At 45.3% G+C, this 18,164-nt stretch overlaps 1 protein-coding gene across 2 annotated transcripts; it reads right to left on the bottom strand.

The window, feature by feature from the left end:
• Positions 1-1,801: 1,801 nt before the first annotated feature.
• Positions 1,802-14,925, bottom strand: ZNF749 (zinc finger protein 749). 2 transcript variants are annotated; one of them, XM_063658208.1, is made up of 4 exons: positions 14,843-14,925; positions 12,358-13,147; positions 6,295-6,421; positions 1,802-5,015 (listed from the first exon to the last, which is right to left on the bottom strand). In XM_063658208.1, exons 2-4 carry the CDS (start codon positions 12,370-12,372, stop codon positions 2,821-2,823), a joined length of 2,337 nt encoding a protein of 778 aa, XP_063514278.1. In that variant the 5' UTR covers positions 12,373-13,147; positions 14,843-14,925; the 3' UTR covers positions 1,802-2,820. The 2 variants fall into 2 exon arrangements, with proteins under 2 accessions (XP_063514278.1, XP_054320506.1); XM_054464531.2 differs by lacking the exon at positions 14,843-14,925 and having other exon boundaries at positions 12,358-14,280.
• Positions 14,926-18,164: the final 3,239 nt, after the last annotated feature.

Raw genomic sequence — 18,164 nt, 5'->3', positions numbered from 1 at the left:
ATTCATGCTCATAGCGGCATTAACAAGAACAGAAGAGTGGAAGCAACCCAAGTGTACACTGATAAAAGAATACAGGAAAAGTGGCATATACATATACCAGTCATGTGCCACACATTTCTGTCTACCATGGACCATGTGTATAACAGTAATCCCGTATTATAACAGAGCTAAACAACTCCTATCACCTAGTGACACCATAGCCACTGTAACTCAATCCCATTACTCAAGTGTGTGTGGTGACACTGGTGTAAACAAACCTACTGGGCTGCCAGTCATATAAAGAGCACAAGCCGGGCGCCATGACTCATGCCTGTAATCCCAGCACTTTGGGAGGCCGAGGTGGACGGATCATGAGGTCAGGAGTTGGAGACCAGCCTGGCCAACATAGTGAAACCCCGTCTCTACTAAAAATACAAAAAATTAGCCAGGCATGCTAGTGGGCACCTGTAATCCTAGCTACTCGGGAGGCTGAGGCAGGAGAATCGCTTGTACCCGGGAGGTGGAGGTTGCAATGAGCCAAGGTCACACCACTACACACCAGCCCAGGCAACAGTGCGAGACTCTGTCTCAAAAAAAAATAAAGCCAGGCGCGGTGGCTCATGCCTGTCATCCCAGCACTGTGGGAGGCCGAGGCGGGTGAATCATGAGGTCAGGAGTTCGAGACCAGCCTACTAAACCCCGTCTCTACTAAAAATACAAAAAATTAGCTGAGCGTGGTGGCAGGCACCTGTAATCCTAGCCACTCGGGAGGCTGAAGCAGGAGAATCACTTGGACCTGGGAGGCAGAGGTTGCAGTGAGCCGAGATTGTGCCACTGCACTCCAGCCTGGCAACAGTGCGAGACTCTGTCTCAAAAAAAAAAAAAAAAAAAAGTGTGAGGCAAGGCTTCAGAAAATATTCCAGAATACATTGTTATCATAGGAGATAACAACTCCTTGTTATTGAGCCTGAAAACCTTCTAGTGGGACAAGATGTGGAGGCAAAAGACAGTGATATTAATGATCCTCACCCTGTATAGGCCTTGACTAACGTGTATGTCTGTCTTCATTTTTAACTTCTTTTTTATGAAGTTAAAAAAATTAAATAGAAAAAGTTTATAGAATATAAAGGAGTACTTCTATACAGGCTGTATAATGTGTTTGTGTTTTAAGCTATTATTACAAAGGAGTCAAAAAGCTTCTTAAAATTTTAAAAATTCATGAAGTAAAAACTTTACAGTAGACTAAGGTTAATTTATTACTAAAGAAAAAAATTAATTTAGAGTAGCCTAAGTGTACAATGTTTATAACATCTACAATAGGGTACAGTAATGTCCTAGAGCTTCACATTCACTCACAACTCACTCCCTGACTCAACCAGAGGGGTCCCGCAAGCTTCGTTCATGTTAGTGCCCTATAAAGTTTTTACCATTTTTTATAAATTTTTACAGTACCTTTTGTAAACTTAGATATATTTAGATACACATTTACTTATCATTGTGTTTCAATTACCTACAATATTCAATACTGTAACATGCTGTTAAGGTTTATATCTGAGGCGCAATGGACCATATCATATAGCCTAGGTGCGTAATAGGCTGTGCCCTTCAGGTTTGTGTAAGTACACTCTTCGTTCACACAATGACAAAATCACCTTAAGATGATTACTCAGAACACAGTCCTCTTGTTAGGCGACACATGACTACAATGGGATTTTATTCAGCCTTTAAAAAAGATGAAAATCATAAGCTATGCCATAACATGGACAAACCTTGAAGACATTAAGGGACATAAGCCTCAAAATAAGTCACAAAAGACTAAAACTTAAGTTTCCTCATATATTTATAGTAAAATTCATACCGTAGTAGTTGTCAGGGGCTGGTTGGAGTAGGGGATGAGGAAGAGGAGTGGTTTAAAGCAGCGGTCCCCAACCTTTTGGCACCAGGGACTGGTTTCATGGAAGCCAATTTTTCCACGCATCCACGGAGGAGGGGGTGGATAGTTTCAGAATAAAACTGTTCCACCTCAGATCATCAGGTATTAGTTAGATTCTCATAAGGAGCACACAACCTAGATCCCTCACAGGCACAGTTCACAATAGGGCTCAGGCTGCTATGAGAATCTAATGCTGCTGATCTGACAGGAGGTGAAGCTCAGGTAGTGATGCTGGCCCGGTTCCTAACAGGCCACAGACTGGTACCAGTTTGCAGCCTGGGGGTTGTGGACCCCTGGTTTAAAGGGTATAATGTTTTAGTTTCATTAAGTTGAAAAAACTTCTGGATATTAATTGACAACAATGCGAATGACTTAACACTACTGAACAGTACAGTTAAATATGGGTTAAGATGGTAGATTTTAAGTTACCTGTAATTTGCCACAATTATAATTTTTTTCTTTTTGAGACACACTCTCGCCCTGTCACCCAGGCTGGAGTGCAATGGAACAATCTCAGCTCACTGCAACCTCCGCCTCCCAGGTTCAAGTGATTCTCCCTGCCTCAGCCTCCTGAGTAGCTGGGATTACAGGCACCCGCCACCATGCCCAGCTAATTTTTGTATTTTTAGTAGAGATGGGGCTTCACCATGTTGGCCAGGATGGTCTCAAACTCCTGACCTCAGGTGATCCACCCACCTCTGCCTCCCAAAGTGCTGGGATTATAGGCGTGAGCCACCATGCCTGGACATAAATGTTTTTAACGTAGTTCCCAGCAGGAAATCCTCGCAGATTTCCATCTGAACTCTTTCAACATTAGATTTACATATATTAATAGGTTCTTTCTCTGATGTGAACTTTTTGGTGCTGAATGAGGTGACAGTTTTGGTGACTTTCCTGCATTCACTCCACTAAGGCCTTTTTCCAGTGTGAATTCTCTGATGTTTAATGAGGCTGGAGTTGTATTTAAACACTTTGCTGCATTCACCACACTCATAAGACCTTTCTCCAGTGTGAGTTTTTTGGCGCTGACCAGTATTACATTTGTTGAAGTCTTTCCCACATTCCCTTAACTTAAAAGGACTTTCTCCAGTGTGAGACTGCTGATGTCTAATAAGGCTTGATTTAGTCCTAAACAATTCCCTACATTTACTGCACTCATGAGGCTTCTCCCCAGTGCAAACTTTATGATGTTTAATGAATGTAGAGCGGTATCTAAGAAACTTCCCACAGTTGCTGCATTCATAAGGCTTTTCTCCAGTATGAACTCTCTGATGAATAATGAGTTTGTAGCTATCTCTAAAAAATTTCCCACATTCACTACACTCATAAGGTCTTTCTCCAGTGTGAACTTTCTGATGTCTACTCAGTGTACAGCGATATCCAAAGAATTTCCCACATTTGCTGCATTTATAAGGCTTTTCTCCAGTGTGAATTCTCTGATGAATAACAAGTTTGTAGCTGTCCAAAAAGAATTTCCCACATTCATTGCATTCATAAGGCCATTCTTCAGTCTGGATTTTCTGGTGACCATCTAGATGAGCCTGTGTAAGGAAGGCCTTCCCACATTCACCACACACATAAGGCCTTGGCCTGAGGTCAATCCTCTCGTGTTGAATGAGGTCAGACCTTTTTGAAAATGCATCAGTGTGGATTTTCTGGTGCTGAACTAGGTGGGATTTTCTAACAAAGGCCTTCGCACATTGAGTGCATTCATAAGGCCGTTCTCCAGTATGGATTTTCTGGTGACCAACCAGATGAGCCTGTGTAAGGAAGGCCTTCCCACATTCACTACATGCATAAGGCCTTGGCCTGATGTCAATCTTCTTGTGTTGAATGAGGTCAGACCTTTTTGAAAATGCATCAGTGTGGATTTTCTGGTGCTGAATTAGGTGGGACTTTCTAACAAAGGCCTTTTCACATTCAGTGCACTCATAAGGCCGTTCTCCAGTGTGAATTTTCAGATGCTGAACAACATTATGTTGGAGGCTAAAGGCTTTCCCACATTCGCTACACTTATAAGGCCTTTTGCCAGTATGAACTCTCTGGTGCATATTGAGTGTGGAGCGGTGACTAAAGAATTTTTCACATATGCTGCATTCAAAAGGCCTTTCGCCAGTGTGAACTCTCTGATGTCTACCGAGTGTGAAGCTGTCCATAAACAATTTCCCACATTCGCTACACTCGTAATGCCTCTCCCCAGTGTGAACTTTCTGATGTCTAATGAGTTTGGAGTTATACATAAAAAATTTCCCACACTTGTTGCATTCATAGGGCTGTTCTCCAGTATGGGTTTTCTGGTGACCAACCAGATCAGCCTGTGTAAGGAAGGCCTTCCCACACTGGGTGCATTCATAAGGTGTTGGTCTTCTGCGAATCTCCTGATGTTCAATGGGGTCAGACCTTTTTGAAAGAAAGCCTTCACTGTGAATTTTCTGGTGCTGAACTAGGTTGGACTTTCTAATAAAGGTCTTTCCATATTCAGTACCCTCATAAGGCCTTTCTCCAGCATGATTTTGCTGATATTTAATAAGGTTGGAGTTGTACCTAAACAATTCCTCACATTCACTGAACTCATAAGGCCTCTCTCCATTATGGGTTTTTTGGTGCTCAAACAGCCTATGTTGGTGGCAAAAGTCTTTCCCACCTTGGCTGGAGTTGAAATCATTCTGTTCACCTTGAAAGCCTTCCCCATCCTGGGTATCCCTGTATAGCTTCCACCCACTGTTTAAGACCTGTTGCTGGAGAAGGTCTGAGCTGGCAGTAAAATCCTTGCCACCCTGTGTGCATGTGAAGTTCCTCTCTCCCATGTGAGCACTGTGGTTCACAAATGAAGGCCTCCACTCATCACTTCTGGTGAGCTTCTCTCTAATCTGCTCCTTTTGGTGCAGGTCATGCTCTGCTGCACAAGTGTACAGCCCTTGCTCAGGGTGTGTTCCATCGTGCTCAGCCAGGTGCAGAATGTCCTTCAGAAGTGAGCTACACGTCTTGCAAGGCTGGGCCTTCAGGGTGGACAAAGCTGGCTTTGGAGTTGTGACCTGTAACACTCTTACAGAAACACACTGCTTGGAAGGTACCTCCTCATCCTTGGCTCCATGCCAACAACCTGTAAGAACAGAAATGCTGGTGAAGTGCATGTGAACTCTGGAGGGAGGAGGCAGCCCCATCATAAATGTCTGTGAGGCACACCCACAAATAAGGGCACAGGACTGGTCACAGGCAAGGAAATAAGGCCAGTAAGAGGAAGGCCCAGTGTTCAGAGGTGGGCCTGTCAAGTGTGTGTAGTGGGGGAATCCCGGTGGTAAGGACAAAAGGGAGAAGTACCAAGCAGGGAGTGCAGGTGGGGTCTCCAACTCACTCCTCTACAAATGGCTTTCAATGGGCCATGACTGTTGTGTCCAGATCCAGAGAGATCTGATTGTGTGAGAGCAAGTATTCATGGACTACTGAAGGATACATGCAGACCTCATAACACCTAAAGAACAGGTCATACATTAGACAGCACTGCAAAGGGAGAGGTAGAAGAGAATGGTGGAGAGATGAAGGCTGGAGAGGAGGGGTCAGAGGTGGAAGCTAGGGGTCGGAAGTCAGAGTAAAAATAACAACACGGAAGGAAAGGAAGAGTGAGGGGTGGCCAGTGGCCCTGCATCAAACAATAGTGGTCACAAGGTAAGTTCTCAATGTGATTTGAACCCAGCCTTGATATCACATCCTTTCCCAGCTTTCACCCACCAGGGACATGTCCTTCTGAGTGTCTCTTGCCATTAATAGAGGACTATCCACTCTGCCAGGCACCCAGAGACCTCCCCCTTGCTCAAGGTGAGCAACTATCTAGCTGCAGCATAAGTCAAGCTAGGGGAAAGGCAGGGAAAGGGAGGGGACAGCATGTACACAGAGCAATAAGCCCAGGACATGCTGCATTCTAAAGCTACCAGAACACCCAGTAGAGAGTCCTGCAGAAATAACTTCACAATCTTCACAAGTGGTGACCAGGGAGGTGCCTGAAATTCCTAGCACAGACACTGTCTCCAAGTATGTCAGCAAGGGGAACAGGGAAACCCTTGGACAGAGGTTTCATGCATTTGGACAGAGTAATCAAACCAGGAACAGGCACCGCCATTAGGATATCTTAAAGAAACCTGAAGATTTCTGACTTCCGAGCCTTATCTTGTAAAGTTTCAGAGCAACAGAAGCTGGGGCTGCTTAAGGGGAGGTGGTACAGTATACACAGCCCAGCTCTGGCTGCCTCATCACATCTGCCAGGAAACCAGGAGAGGACAGGACATAGCACCCACAATCTGGTGTGAGAAAGACAGAGTTGTCATGGAAAAGAGCAAAAAAACAGCACCCAGCACAAGACACCAGAGTAGGTATGAAGGCCTTACCTACTGATGACAAAAGCGCAAAGTTCTCCAACATCACATTGCTGTGCAGGTGTCTCTGAGCATCATTAAGGATCCCCCATTCCTCTTGGGAGAAATATATGGCCACATCCTCAAAGACCATACAGTCCTGCCAAAATTATGACACTTCAGTCTATGAACAACTTCTTATTCTGTGTTTCCTTAGATCTGTATTTATCTACTTAAAATCTAAGAATTGGAGGGCCAAACTAAAAGCCAATGTTTTTACATTTCCCTTGCAATCCAGATCCCATATGCTGAACCACTCACTATCTAATGCTCATACATGATTATTTCTCCTGTCCTAATCAACACAAGCCCTGTCACCACACAATAAGGGATAATCTCTAAGCCCTAAGGCTGCCAGACTTATGCAAACCACTGAGTTTGAAGCTCCTCATCCCACCCTGCATGCCTTTCCTGCCAAAACTCCAATACAGTCTCTGATGTATGCTTTCCCTTCAGTCATTCCTCTGCCTCCTGACCAAATCTAGTATTTCCTGTGGCCTGGTGCAGCACGGCATTCCCCCTGCACTAAGGAAATGAAAGTAATAAAAATCATTTCAATGCCATTAGCCTCTCTGTCATCACTCACTCTTTTCCAAAAATGAAAATCCAGCGAGTCAATCACTGATACACTTCCCTCTCCAGAATCTTCAGTGCTTCCCCAGTACCCACACACATCCATCCCCTGCTTAGCCTCCACCCATTTCCCAAGGAGGAAGAGACTCCACATCCTGGTAGCATCTGCACTTCTCTCGCCCCCACTGCTACTGATTGCTGAGTCCAGCACAGCACAAAGATGGGTGGGGAGAAAGCAAAAGCATCATCAATGCCTAGCCCAGGGTGCCCTACCTTCTTTTTTATTTATTTATTTATTTATTGAGACAGAGTCTTGCTCTGTCGCCCAGACTGGAGTGCAGTGGCTCACTGCAAACTCTGCCTCCCAGGTTCAAGCAATTCTCCTGCCTCAGCCTCCTGAGTAGCTGGGATTACAGGCACCTGCCACCACTCCCGGCTAATTTTTGTATTTTTAGTAGAGACGGGGTTTCCCCATGTTGGGCAGGCTGGAGTCCTGCAGTGCACCAGAACCCTATTTGCTCCTGGGCTGCCCAGAATATAATGTTCCCTAGCACCTGGGGCAGCACCGAGCCCTGTTCTGAAGGTCTCCCTTCCCAGTCCTGTTTCCTGGTTTAACCTCAGTCCCCCCCAAAACCCAAGTGACAACCTCACAGTTCTTGCATACCTCCTCTGAGTTCCAGATCTTGGCTGTCTCCCCCTTTTGCACTGTACATGCTCTCCCATAAGCAGTCACAACCTTCTCTATCCCCCTAATCCTAATCCAAAGCCCAGATACACTGACCTCCCCAATGCTATCCCCACCCCAGGCCTAGCAATGCTCCTTGCTGATCCCATCTTCCCCCTAAAGTAGTCTCACAGTTTGCATGAAACTACCCAGGTCCAAGCAAGACTCACCACAAAACCCTGGTGAGTTTGTGGAGATGCCTCACCATCCATCTCATGGCCACTCTCCCCTCAAAAGCCCTTCCTTATACTCCACAGGCCGTCCCCAACATAACACACATACCCTCAGTCGATCCACTCTCTCATCTGTCTTTGTGACATCCACCAATACCATCCAGGTGCCCAGTGGAGACACCCAGTCCTCAGTCTGTTCCTTCTCCTTCCTTCCTATTAACACCATTGCTTCCTAAGTCTGACCCAGTTTCACAGCAGTTCAGCTATCATGTAGTGGATGTCTCCTTCCTGAACACCTCCAATGAACTCCGTTCCTGTGTGTACAACTGCCAGCCTGGCACCTCCACTCAAAGTCTCTGAAACATTCTTTGTGTATTTTTGTTTTTGTTTTGGCTTGGATTTTTTTGTTTTTGTCTTACTCTGTTGTCCAGGCTGGAGTGCAGAGGCACAATCATGGCTCATTGCAGCCTTTACTTCCCAGACTCAGGTGACCCTCCTGCCTCAGCACGCCGATTAGCTGAGACCACAGACAGACGCCACCACACCTAGCTATTTATTATTATTTGTAGGGACAGGGTCTCCCTATGCTGCCCAGGCTGGCCTCAAGCGATCTTCCCACCTCTGCCTCCCAAAGTGCTGGGATTACAGGTATGAGCCACCATGCCTGGCCACTGGAACATTTTTGACTTGGCCAAAACTTGGTTCCTCATATGCTCTACTATATAAACACTCCCCCTACTACAGAACTTACTACATCTTAGTTGCTGGAACATCCATCCTTCCAAATAAGGCCAAAACTGTGGAGCCATTCCTGACCCCCTCTTCCATCTCAGCTCCCAAGCTCCCTTGCTCTCTACATTATAAAATACAGGCAGCTCTAGATCAAACACATACAGAAGCCCCCCACTCCTCCCACTTCCACCACCGCCACTCTTGTTCAGTCACCAACAACCTCCACCTGGGCTGCTGCTGGACCGATCACCCAGGTATCCGTGGCTCCACCCTCACCCACACATGGTCTTCCATTCTGCAGGCAGAGGGAGCCACTAAAACCTGGGTCAGGTCACCTCTTTTCCCCCCCCTGCTTAAACGTTCCCTAGTTACCATCGCCCTCAGATGAAAGGCCCAGAACCTTAGACTGCATTCCATGCTGATCCCACATGCCCTGTATGCCCCAACCTCCTACTCTGCTGCCATACTCTATCACGACCGGATACAACATGAATTTTCAGTTCACTAAACATCCCAGCTAAGTCGCACCAGTAAGCATCTGAACTTTCTATATCCTGTGCCTGAACGCCCTGCCACATCTTATCCCATCAGTTGTCGGAACTAGGACCACTCTATAACCAGAGGCTGAGTTCTGACTCCTGGTTGTGGTGGAAACACAGTCTTCAGACCCAAGGAAGGGAAAAACATGAAGTTCCAGGACACTACCTTTCCCTATATCAGCATGCCTAAAATATCGGAGAGATAAGTGGTGGGGGCCTGGGGGAGAGAGCCTGAGAAACCCTTAACTTACCTGTGCAGGGTCCTTATGCATTGCTGCCACTGCAATGGACCCCGTGGGAAGATGTGGCAGACTTGTATAGTTACCACTTGAGACCGTCACTACGACAGTTACTACTGTTACTACTTGAGACCATCATTACAAGACTGAATGAAGGGGGACGAACGTAGAAATGAAAACTTAAGACAAAAGAAACTGTTTTAAAAAAGGTGAACCAGGGAAGAAGAGAGCTCCCTGCTTCTAGTGAGCAAAGGCAGCCCCTGAGCTTCCACAGCCCTCCGAATTTATTGGGTAGGATGAAAGGGAGGAGGAGGTAACCACTGGTCAGCTGCTTAATTGATCACAAGTTCACATTATTGTTAACAGGCTTCAATTATGCCTAATCACAAGAAACACTTGTGCCTGGGTCGTGACTGCCTTCAGCATTCCTTCTGGGTGGCAGATGCAGTTTGTCAGTTTGCCAACATCCTGCTTTCATGAGAAACAGTTTGCTGTTTACTCATATAGCCTCCAGTGGTATACTGAGTTGATCACGACTCTCTTTCGGCCTGTAACAGGAAGAGGTAAGCCATGAGTATCAGGACAGTACTGCGGCATCCTACAGGCTGAGCTGTACAACCATCTCTGCCCTGTACTGGAGCAAAGTAATCTGAAGCTACAGCAAGTCCTAAGTTCCGTGCTGCCTCTTAGCAGCTCTGTGTCTTTGGACAAGGACTGAACTCCCTAAGCCTCAGCGCCCTTATGTGTAAAATGGAGATTAAAAGGGTTCCCACTTCACAGGGCTCATATTGACAAGAAGCATAAGTAGTACACACTATGTATAAGCATTACTTTCTATAGGATTAATGGTTTTGTACATGTTTTCAGCACAAAGTAGAAGGGTTTTGAAAATTTGAGTATTTTTCCCACTTTTTTTTTTTTTTTTTGAGACAGGGTCTCGCCCTGTTGCCCAGGCTACAGTGGAATGGCACAATCTCAGCTCACTGGAACCTCTGCCTCCCGGGTTCAAACGATTCTCCTGCCTCAGCCTCCTGAGTAGCTGGGATTACAGGCGCCCACCACCACACCCAGGTAATTTTTGTATTTTTAGTACCGACGAAGTTTCACCATGTTGGCCAGGCTCGTCTCGACCTCCTGACCTCGTGATCCGCCCACCTTCGCTTCCCAAAGTGCTGGGATTATAGGCGTGAGCCACTGTGCCCAGCCCACACTTCTTAATGTTTTAAGGAAATGTGATATATATATAAAGCTTTGTACTATAAGCAGAGTTACAGGTAAATTAACATTCTAACAATAAATATTTTAATACATTTAAATTATTGACTACATCTATTTCCAATTGCCTATGTGTACATATTTAGAAGGATATTGGCTGAGAAAAAAAAAAAAAATAGCCCAGACCTGTCTGACCTACACAAAATGTATCAGGCTCAGAGAGGCAAGAATATATGAGATGTCAGTCACATCCCTGAACCTATGCCTGAGAACAACTGTTTAAAGACATTTTGTTCCTGACTAGCTGTCTCACCTATTATCTTCATGTTTCTGTAATCTATAATATAAAGAAGAATGTATAGCCAATAAAAACTTATGTTATTTTAACATAAGTTATTGGTCAACAACTCAGAAACAGCTTTTTTCCTTTAAAACAAAAAAACAAACACTTGTCACTGTGGTAATTGAAGTGTATATTTAGGACAACTTCAATCTATGGTCCCAGATGGCTATCATCAACATGTGAACTTGAATAAACTCTCTTTAAACTAGATTCTGACTTGCTTGGTTATTTAAGATTGATATAGTTCATTAGTGTTTAAGTCAATTACCTGTTTTTACATCCCTAAGTTAATGAGTTATAGGATGGGGTTGAGCAGTCAATCAGTTACTAGTCCGTTCAGCAAACAGGTCAGTCTGCCATGTAATGCAGTAAAGGGAGCTTGCTGGAGGCCCTTAACTGTGGTGGAGGACGTGAGAAAGCCCTGCCCAGTTTTGGACCCAGTTGCTCCATGGCCTTATCTTGTTCCCCAAAGAGTGGCCCTCAGGGCCAGCTGAGTTAGAAAGGTGGAGTGACTATAATTATCTCATGCCTCAGTCTCTGTATTCCAGGGCAACTCCTTATCCATCCAGGCCTCTTTTTCAACAGAAACAGACCAAACTCTTAGCCCATATCTGCTCCCTTCTGCAGGGAGTATCAGAGATGCCCTCCCTACCATGGTCTTTCCTCCAAATCTGAGCCCTCCCCTACCTCAGCCCATATGAAAAAACAATGTAGAATTCTTCCTTCTCAATCTGATCCACAGGCCAACTTCTCAAGTGCACAACTTCTAACTCATTTAAAGCTACAGGCCAGCTACCTTCCCTCACCTTTGGAAATTACGTCCACCTACCCATGTGATGTCGCCCAAAATCCAACCCAAGATCTTCTGTCTGAAACCTGCTCCTTAAGCTGATATCTCTAATTCCATTCTTTCAGATTTTTCAGGCCAAAACAAAACCTACGGAAGACACCCTTCACTACCGACTTTCCCTCACAGCTATGTTTGATGCAGCAGGAAATCCTGTTGACTCTATCTCTGAGATCCATCCAGAGTCTCATCACATCTCCCCTCTACTGCAACCCCTCTGGCCCAGCCCTACCATAACTCAAGGGGTCTCCTCAGCGGTCCCCCTGCCCCAGTTCAACATCCTGTTTTCCCCAACTCTAAACTTCTAACTCTGGACGTGACCCTCCCATTCGTCCTCCCTGCACAGCCCTCTATGGCTTTCTGCGGCTCCACTGCCCTTCCAGGGGAGACTCCGCCTCAACCTCTGCTCCTTGGAGACAAAGACGCTCGGGCTCCCCAGTGCCGCCCGTTCTGCAGTGCCTCCAAGCCCCAGAGACGTGTCGGTCTCCGACGGGAGCTCCTCCGCCTCATCGCACCGCAGTCCCAGTCCCGGGCACCCCACACAATAACGCCCCTCTTAGAGACACAAGGGCCTAACCTGCAGGGCCGCTCCTTGGGACTTCAGCACTGGGAGGAAGGGTTGGGCGGGGCGGCCTGGGACGCTGCACGCACCTCGATCAGGTTCATCGGCGCGGCCTCCTCCAGTCCAGCCAGGGAAGAGCGGGGCGGGAACGGCGGTCACCTGGACGCTGACGGAGGCAGGGGCGCCTGCAGCCGACTCAGCCGATCCGCACTCTAGCCTCTGTGTAGAAGGAACACCGCTTCTCGCGTTTTCCCGCTCTGTCACCTCAGTCCCGACCCAGAGCTCTGGGACCCCCTAAATCAGTGAACAGATCCCTAGGCAGCCATGCTAACGTAAGCATGAGGGCGCCGCCAGAAGTCCCGCCCACACAATTGAGACCTCATTAGTCGTCTCTCTGCTAGACCAATGGCTACACTCGCTGCCGTGACCCCCGCAGTGTCTTCTGGGTAATGTAGTTCCCACGCTGCTACCTGCGTCGCCCGCAGTGTCTTCTGGGTAATGTAGTTCCCACGCCGCTGCCTGCCTCCCCTCATAATGTAGGGCGCGCTGACCTTACGGAAAAAAGCTGGAGGCTCCTGGAGGAGCGTTGAGAAATGCAGTTCCGGGGCTCTTGAGGACATGGAGGGGCTTTGCTGACTCTTAAACTGCAAGTAACCAGATTTTCCCGGAGGGCAGTCTAGGACAAGTCTGAGAAATATTTCAGAGACCTGTCGTTTCAGATTCTCTGAAGCACAGCAAGTTCCGAAAGGAAGAACATCAGAAGCGACATGGCTGACCATAATGAACTGGTCCTCGACTCATAGCGGTCAGCTCTTTTGTGCTTGTCAGGTACACACATACTGAAGCTCTGGAGACTTTTTTTTGATCGTTAGTGTGCTGCTGTTGGGACAAGAAAGAAAAGACCCACACAGGATATGATGGAGAGTCAAAGGAGGAATATCTTTCTGTCGACGAAAAGGGTGGAACTTTGTGAAATAGTTGAAGAGATTTATTCTGAGACAAATATGAGTGACTAATGGCCCATGACACAGCTCCAAGAAATCCTGAGAACATGTGCCCAAGGTGGCGCATCTACAGCTTGGTTTAACAATTTAGGAAGACATAAGACATCAATCAATACATGTAATTCCTCTGGAAAGGCGGGGCAACTGGAAGGGAGGGGCGGGGCTTCCAGGTCAGGTGGGTTCAAAGATTTTCCAATTGGCAATTGGTTGAAAGAGCTTTTATCTAAAGACCTGGAATCAGTGGAAATAGTTGTCTGGGTTAAGATAAGGGGTTGTGGGTCGGGCGTGGTGTCTCACGCCTGTAATCCCAGCACTCTGGGAGGCCGAGGTGGGCGGATCACCTGAGGTTGGGAGTTCGAGACCAGCCTGACCAACATGGAGAAACCCCATCTCTACTAAAAATACAAAATTAGACGGGCATGGTGGCACATGCCTGTAATGCCAGCTACTCGGGAGGCTGAGGCAGGAGAATCGCTTGAACCCAGGAGGCGAAGGTTACAGTGAGCCGAGATCTCGCCATTGTACTCCAGCCTGGGCAACAAGAGTGAAACTCCGTCTCAAAAACAAAAAAAGACAAGGGGTTGTGAAGACCAAGGTTATATCATGCAGATGAAGCCTCCAGGTAGTCTTATAAGGCCTTATGATAAGGCCTCAGCTCCTGAGCTAAAGCTATCTTCCCACCTCAGCCTCCAGACTGTCCCTGGCTTTATTCAGCTTTTTACAATGCATTACAAAAAGTCGGCATTTAGAGCTATTTTTCTCTCACTGCAATTGAGTAGCAGTGAGAGAAAAATTGAGTAGCAATAGTATTGCCATCAGGTGGTGGCAATACTACCTGAAAACCATGCCCCCAACAAATGAAGATTTGGATAATGCCTTATGGTCTCTTCTGCAGGATTAGTGAAGGAAGAACAAAAGAAAAGACCAAAAATTAAAACCCATTCTCTTTATATTCAGAAAAGGAAAGGGCTATTTTTTGGCCAAAGCGTTACAATTTAGTTTGCCAACCAGTTTAAAAAAAAAAAAATGGAAAAATTAACTCTGCCCAACTGAAGGTCCAGCAAAAACAAACCTTTGAAAGGGTTGTGGAAAATTAATAAATATTAAACTAATTTTCAACATAACCAGTTAAAAATAAGAAATCCCACTAACGTGGATAGTTATTTCCTTATTTAGGTGTGAGAAATTTGCTATACAAACGGACAATGGCTACACCAAATATAAAAATTGACTCTGACCCATAATCTACACCAACCCATTCAGAAATCTAATGTGGTATCTACAGTAACCACTCCCAAGTCAGAATACTATGTCTAGCAACAAGGCCAGGAAGCCAAACAACATCCCACGTAACAACTGGCTTAAAATGGCTAAGACATGACTAAGAACTGACAGCTTTCTCATTGTTGCCCACATGTTCAACTTAGGAGCAACTAGAGAAAGTCAGTGCATCACTAGCCAATCACATAGGATGTCAACCTTCTAAATAACCCCTTCCAACACACACACACACACACACACACACTTCTCAAGACTATAGCCTCCAGTCATGGCATACCTAATACTTTACCTTTTATCTACTATGAAGCTTTTTACACCTCTGCTTGCCTTTCAAGCTCTGCTGAGTGCAAGAGATTGTGGATGACTCCTTTACTATGGTGTGGTCTGATTTAATAGGCTATGTTTGTTCTCATTTGGGTCTTCATTTATTTCCAAGTTGTCTGTTTGCAGTCCATGAATGCTACCATTAAGCATACTTCTTACTAATGAAGGTGCAGTGAACAAAGGATTGATATAATTAGATGTGACCTTCGTAGAAATTATGTTACAATGTATCATACTTATAGAGGTCCCAGTGAAATAAGGTCTAACCTGTTCATCACCATGGGCCATAGTCATCAAACAGGTATAGTAACCACAGAGGTCCTTTATGCTTTGGTCTTCACACCTTGTCAAATCCGTGATGACATGTTAAGTCAGCAACAAGTTTGAACACTACTGTCTTTGCACTGAGTTTCTTGGCTATTTAGACTCTGTTTAGTCCCCCCTCCCACCTTTTTTTTTTTTTTAAGACAGAGTCTCACTCTGTTGCCCAGGCTACAGTGCAACGGCAGGATCTCAGCTCATTGCAACCTCCACCTCCCGGGTTCAAGCAATTCTCCTGCCTCAGCCTCCCGAGTAGCTGGGACTACAGGCTCGTGCCATCACACCTGGCTAATTTTGTATTTTTAGTAGAGACATTGGCCAGGCTGGTCTCAAACTCCTGACCTCAGGTGATCTGCCTGCCTCAGACGCCCAAAGTGCTGGGATTATAGACATGAGCCACCATGCCCAGCCTCCTTTTTTTTTTTTTAATTGGCTCCCATGACATTGCCATCCTTGATAGTATCACACCATTTCTTTTCATCTCTTTTTGCTATCTTATATGTAACAGTTTAGTGATGTACTTTCTTAAAGTGTTGTCATGAAGAGGATAAGAATAGGGTAAAACTCAAGCATAGGCTGGGCGCGGTGGCTCACACCTGCAATCCCAGCACTTTGGGAGGCCGAGACAGGCAGATCACCTGAGGTCTGGAGTTCGAGATCAGCCTGACCAACATGGAGAAACCCCATCTTTACTAAAAAATACAAAATTAGCCAGGCATGGTGGCATGCGCCTATAATCCCAGCTACTCGGGATGCTGAGGCAGGAGAATTGCTTGAACCCGGGAGGCAGAGTTTGCAGTGAGCCAAGATCACGCCATTGCACTCCAGCCTGGACAACAAGAGTGAAACTCCGTTAAAAAAACAAAAACAAACAAAAAAACTCAAGCATAGTCCTAGTGACTTGTTTCAGCTAATATCACAGACCAAGGGTTTTCTGATTCTCAACAGACTGGTGACCATTTGGACAGACTTTGCTTTGGGTCACTGATAAAATGGGATAAGATTCTCTTATCTTCTTTTTCTTTCTTTTTTTTTCTTTTTTGTCCAGAGAATTAGGCATTCATTCAGAAAGAGTATTCTCTTAGATTTTCTGCATGCTGAGGTGTGAAGATTGTTGTGTTCTTGTGGGGAAGTAGCCACCTATCATGCTGTAGAACCAGGCCTAAGGTACATAATCATTACACTCCCCTCAGACAGTGCCAGCACTTATGGGATTGTCTAAATTGAAATCATCTCCTTTCCAGGAAAGTCTCCTGCATGTTATATGTACTCTGATTACAATCATAATTCTAGTGTTTAGGTTTCTAAGTGGCATAACTTCACCCGGATAATTTTTGTCTTCAGTGGCTACTAGGAGGAACATTTCAGTTGAAAAAAAAAAAAAAAACTGTTAATTTAAGAGATGCATTAGAAAAGAAAGAAAACAAAATTTCTCAGGCCCAGTGAGCAGTAGTTTTTTATTGGAATGAATCTTATTTGTACAATCTCCAAGGTTCTGAATAAAAAATTGTTTCAGTAAAAATTTCCTTGAATAAAGCCATTGAACAATTTGGCAAACTTAAGCAAAATCCTCCCCCTCCTGTTCCTCTAGTTGCTGCCTTATATCTAGCTCTTCTACTTCCCCTTTACCCTTCTAATCTCTCTCCTTTTTTTTTTTTTTTTTTTTTTGAGACAGAGTCCTGCTCTGTCATCAGGCTGGAGTGCAGTGGCACAATCTCAGCTCACTGCAATCTCTGCCTCCCGGGTTCAAGTGGTTCCCCTGCCTCAGCTTCCTGAGTAGCGGGGACTACAGGCACGCACCAGCACGCCCGGCTAATTTTTTGTATTTTAGTAGAGACGGGGTTTCACCATGTTGGCCAGGATGGTCTCGATCTCCTGACCTCGTGATCCACCCGCCTCGGCCTCCCAAAGTGCTGGGATTACAGGCGTGAGCCACCGTGCCCTGCCTCATATTTCTCCTTTTGCACCTCCTCCCTCCTCTATCCTTTGCCCAGCCTCCCTATATTTTTCCCAAACAATATCCTAAAATTCCAAAATGCCAATTACCTCTAAAGATCTATGCTTTCAAGAGCCAAGTATGTAGGCAACTGTCAGATGTAAACCTTTGACCCAGGATGAATTAACAGCTGCAACTAAAGATTTCTCTAAACCCAAATAAGACTAGCATGTGTTCATAGAGGAATTTCGAATTCTTTCATATGCATATGACCCAGAGTTATGTGACTTACACCATGTTATGGTTTAAACCTTTGTCTTCTCCAAACTCATGCTGAAATCTAATTGCCATTGTAACAATATTAAGAGGTGGAACCTTTAAGAGTCTTCAGATCATGAGGGCTCCACCCTCATAGGTGGACTAATGCTATCAACGCAAGAATGGGTTCTTATTCCCTCTTGCTCTCTCTTTGCTCTTCTACCATTTGATGCCTTATGTCATGTTATGATGCAGCGAGAAGGCCCTCACCAGATGCTAGTATCTTGGTATTGGACTTCCCAGCCTCCAAACTATGAGCCAATAAATGTCTCTTCTTTGTAAATTACCCAGCCTGTAATATTCTGTTATAGAAGCACAAAACAGACTAAGACATACCACTTGTATACATGTTGGTGTGAACCTCAGATGATAAATCCTGAATGATGAAAGGTGATTAGACTGACCTGGATAGGGAGCTACAGGGCACCTTTTTCCACAATAAACCACAATAAAACTATAGGTCAAAAAGGCTAGGAAATTAAGATCAAGTCTCCTAAAAGCCATATCTCAAATGTTTTCAATCAAAATCCATTCGAACAGAGTAGCTACAATTAAAAGAAACAGAAGAAGACAAGTGTTGTCAAGGATGTGGAAAAATTAGAAACATGTGCCTTTTGATAAGAATGTAAAATGATGCAGCCACCATGGTGGCTGTGCACCTGTGGACTCAGCTACTCGAGGTGGGAGGATCACTTGAACCTGGTATTGGACT

This window comes from Pongo pygmaeus, chromosome 20 (genome assembly GCF_028885625.2).
Source record: "Pongo pygmaeus isolate AG05252 chromosome 20, NHGRI_mPonPyg2-v2.0_pri, whole genome shotgun sequence".
Taxonomy (NCBI): Eukaryota; Metazoa; Chordata; class Mammalia; order Primates; family Hominidae; genus Pongo; species Pongo pygmaeus.
This window is presented reverse-complemented; position numbering and strand designations above follow the sequence as displayed.

Bases quoted from the DNA above. Each gene is read 5' to 3' on its own strand.
- ZNF749 (XM_063658208.1), bottom strand. The intron at 5,016-6,294 runs GTAAGGCCTTCA...CTGTTCTTACAG, and splicing joins TGCGCTTTTGTCATCAGTAG to GTTGTTGGCATGGAGCCAAG.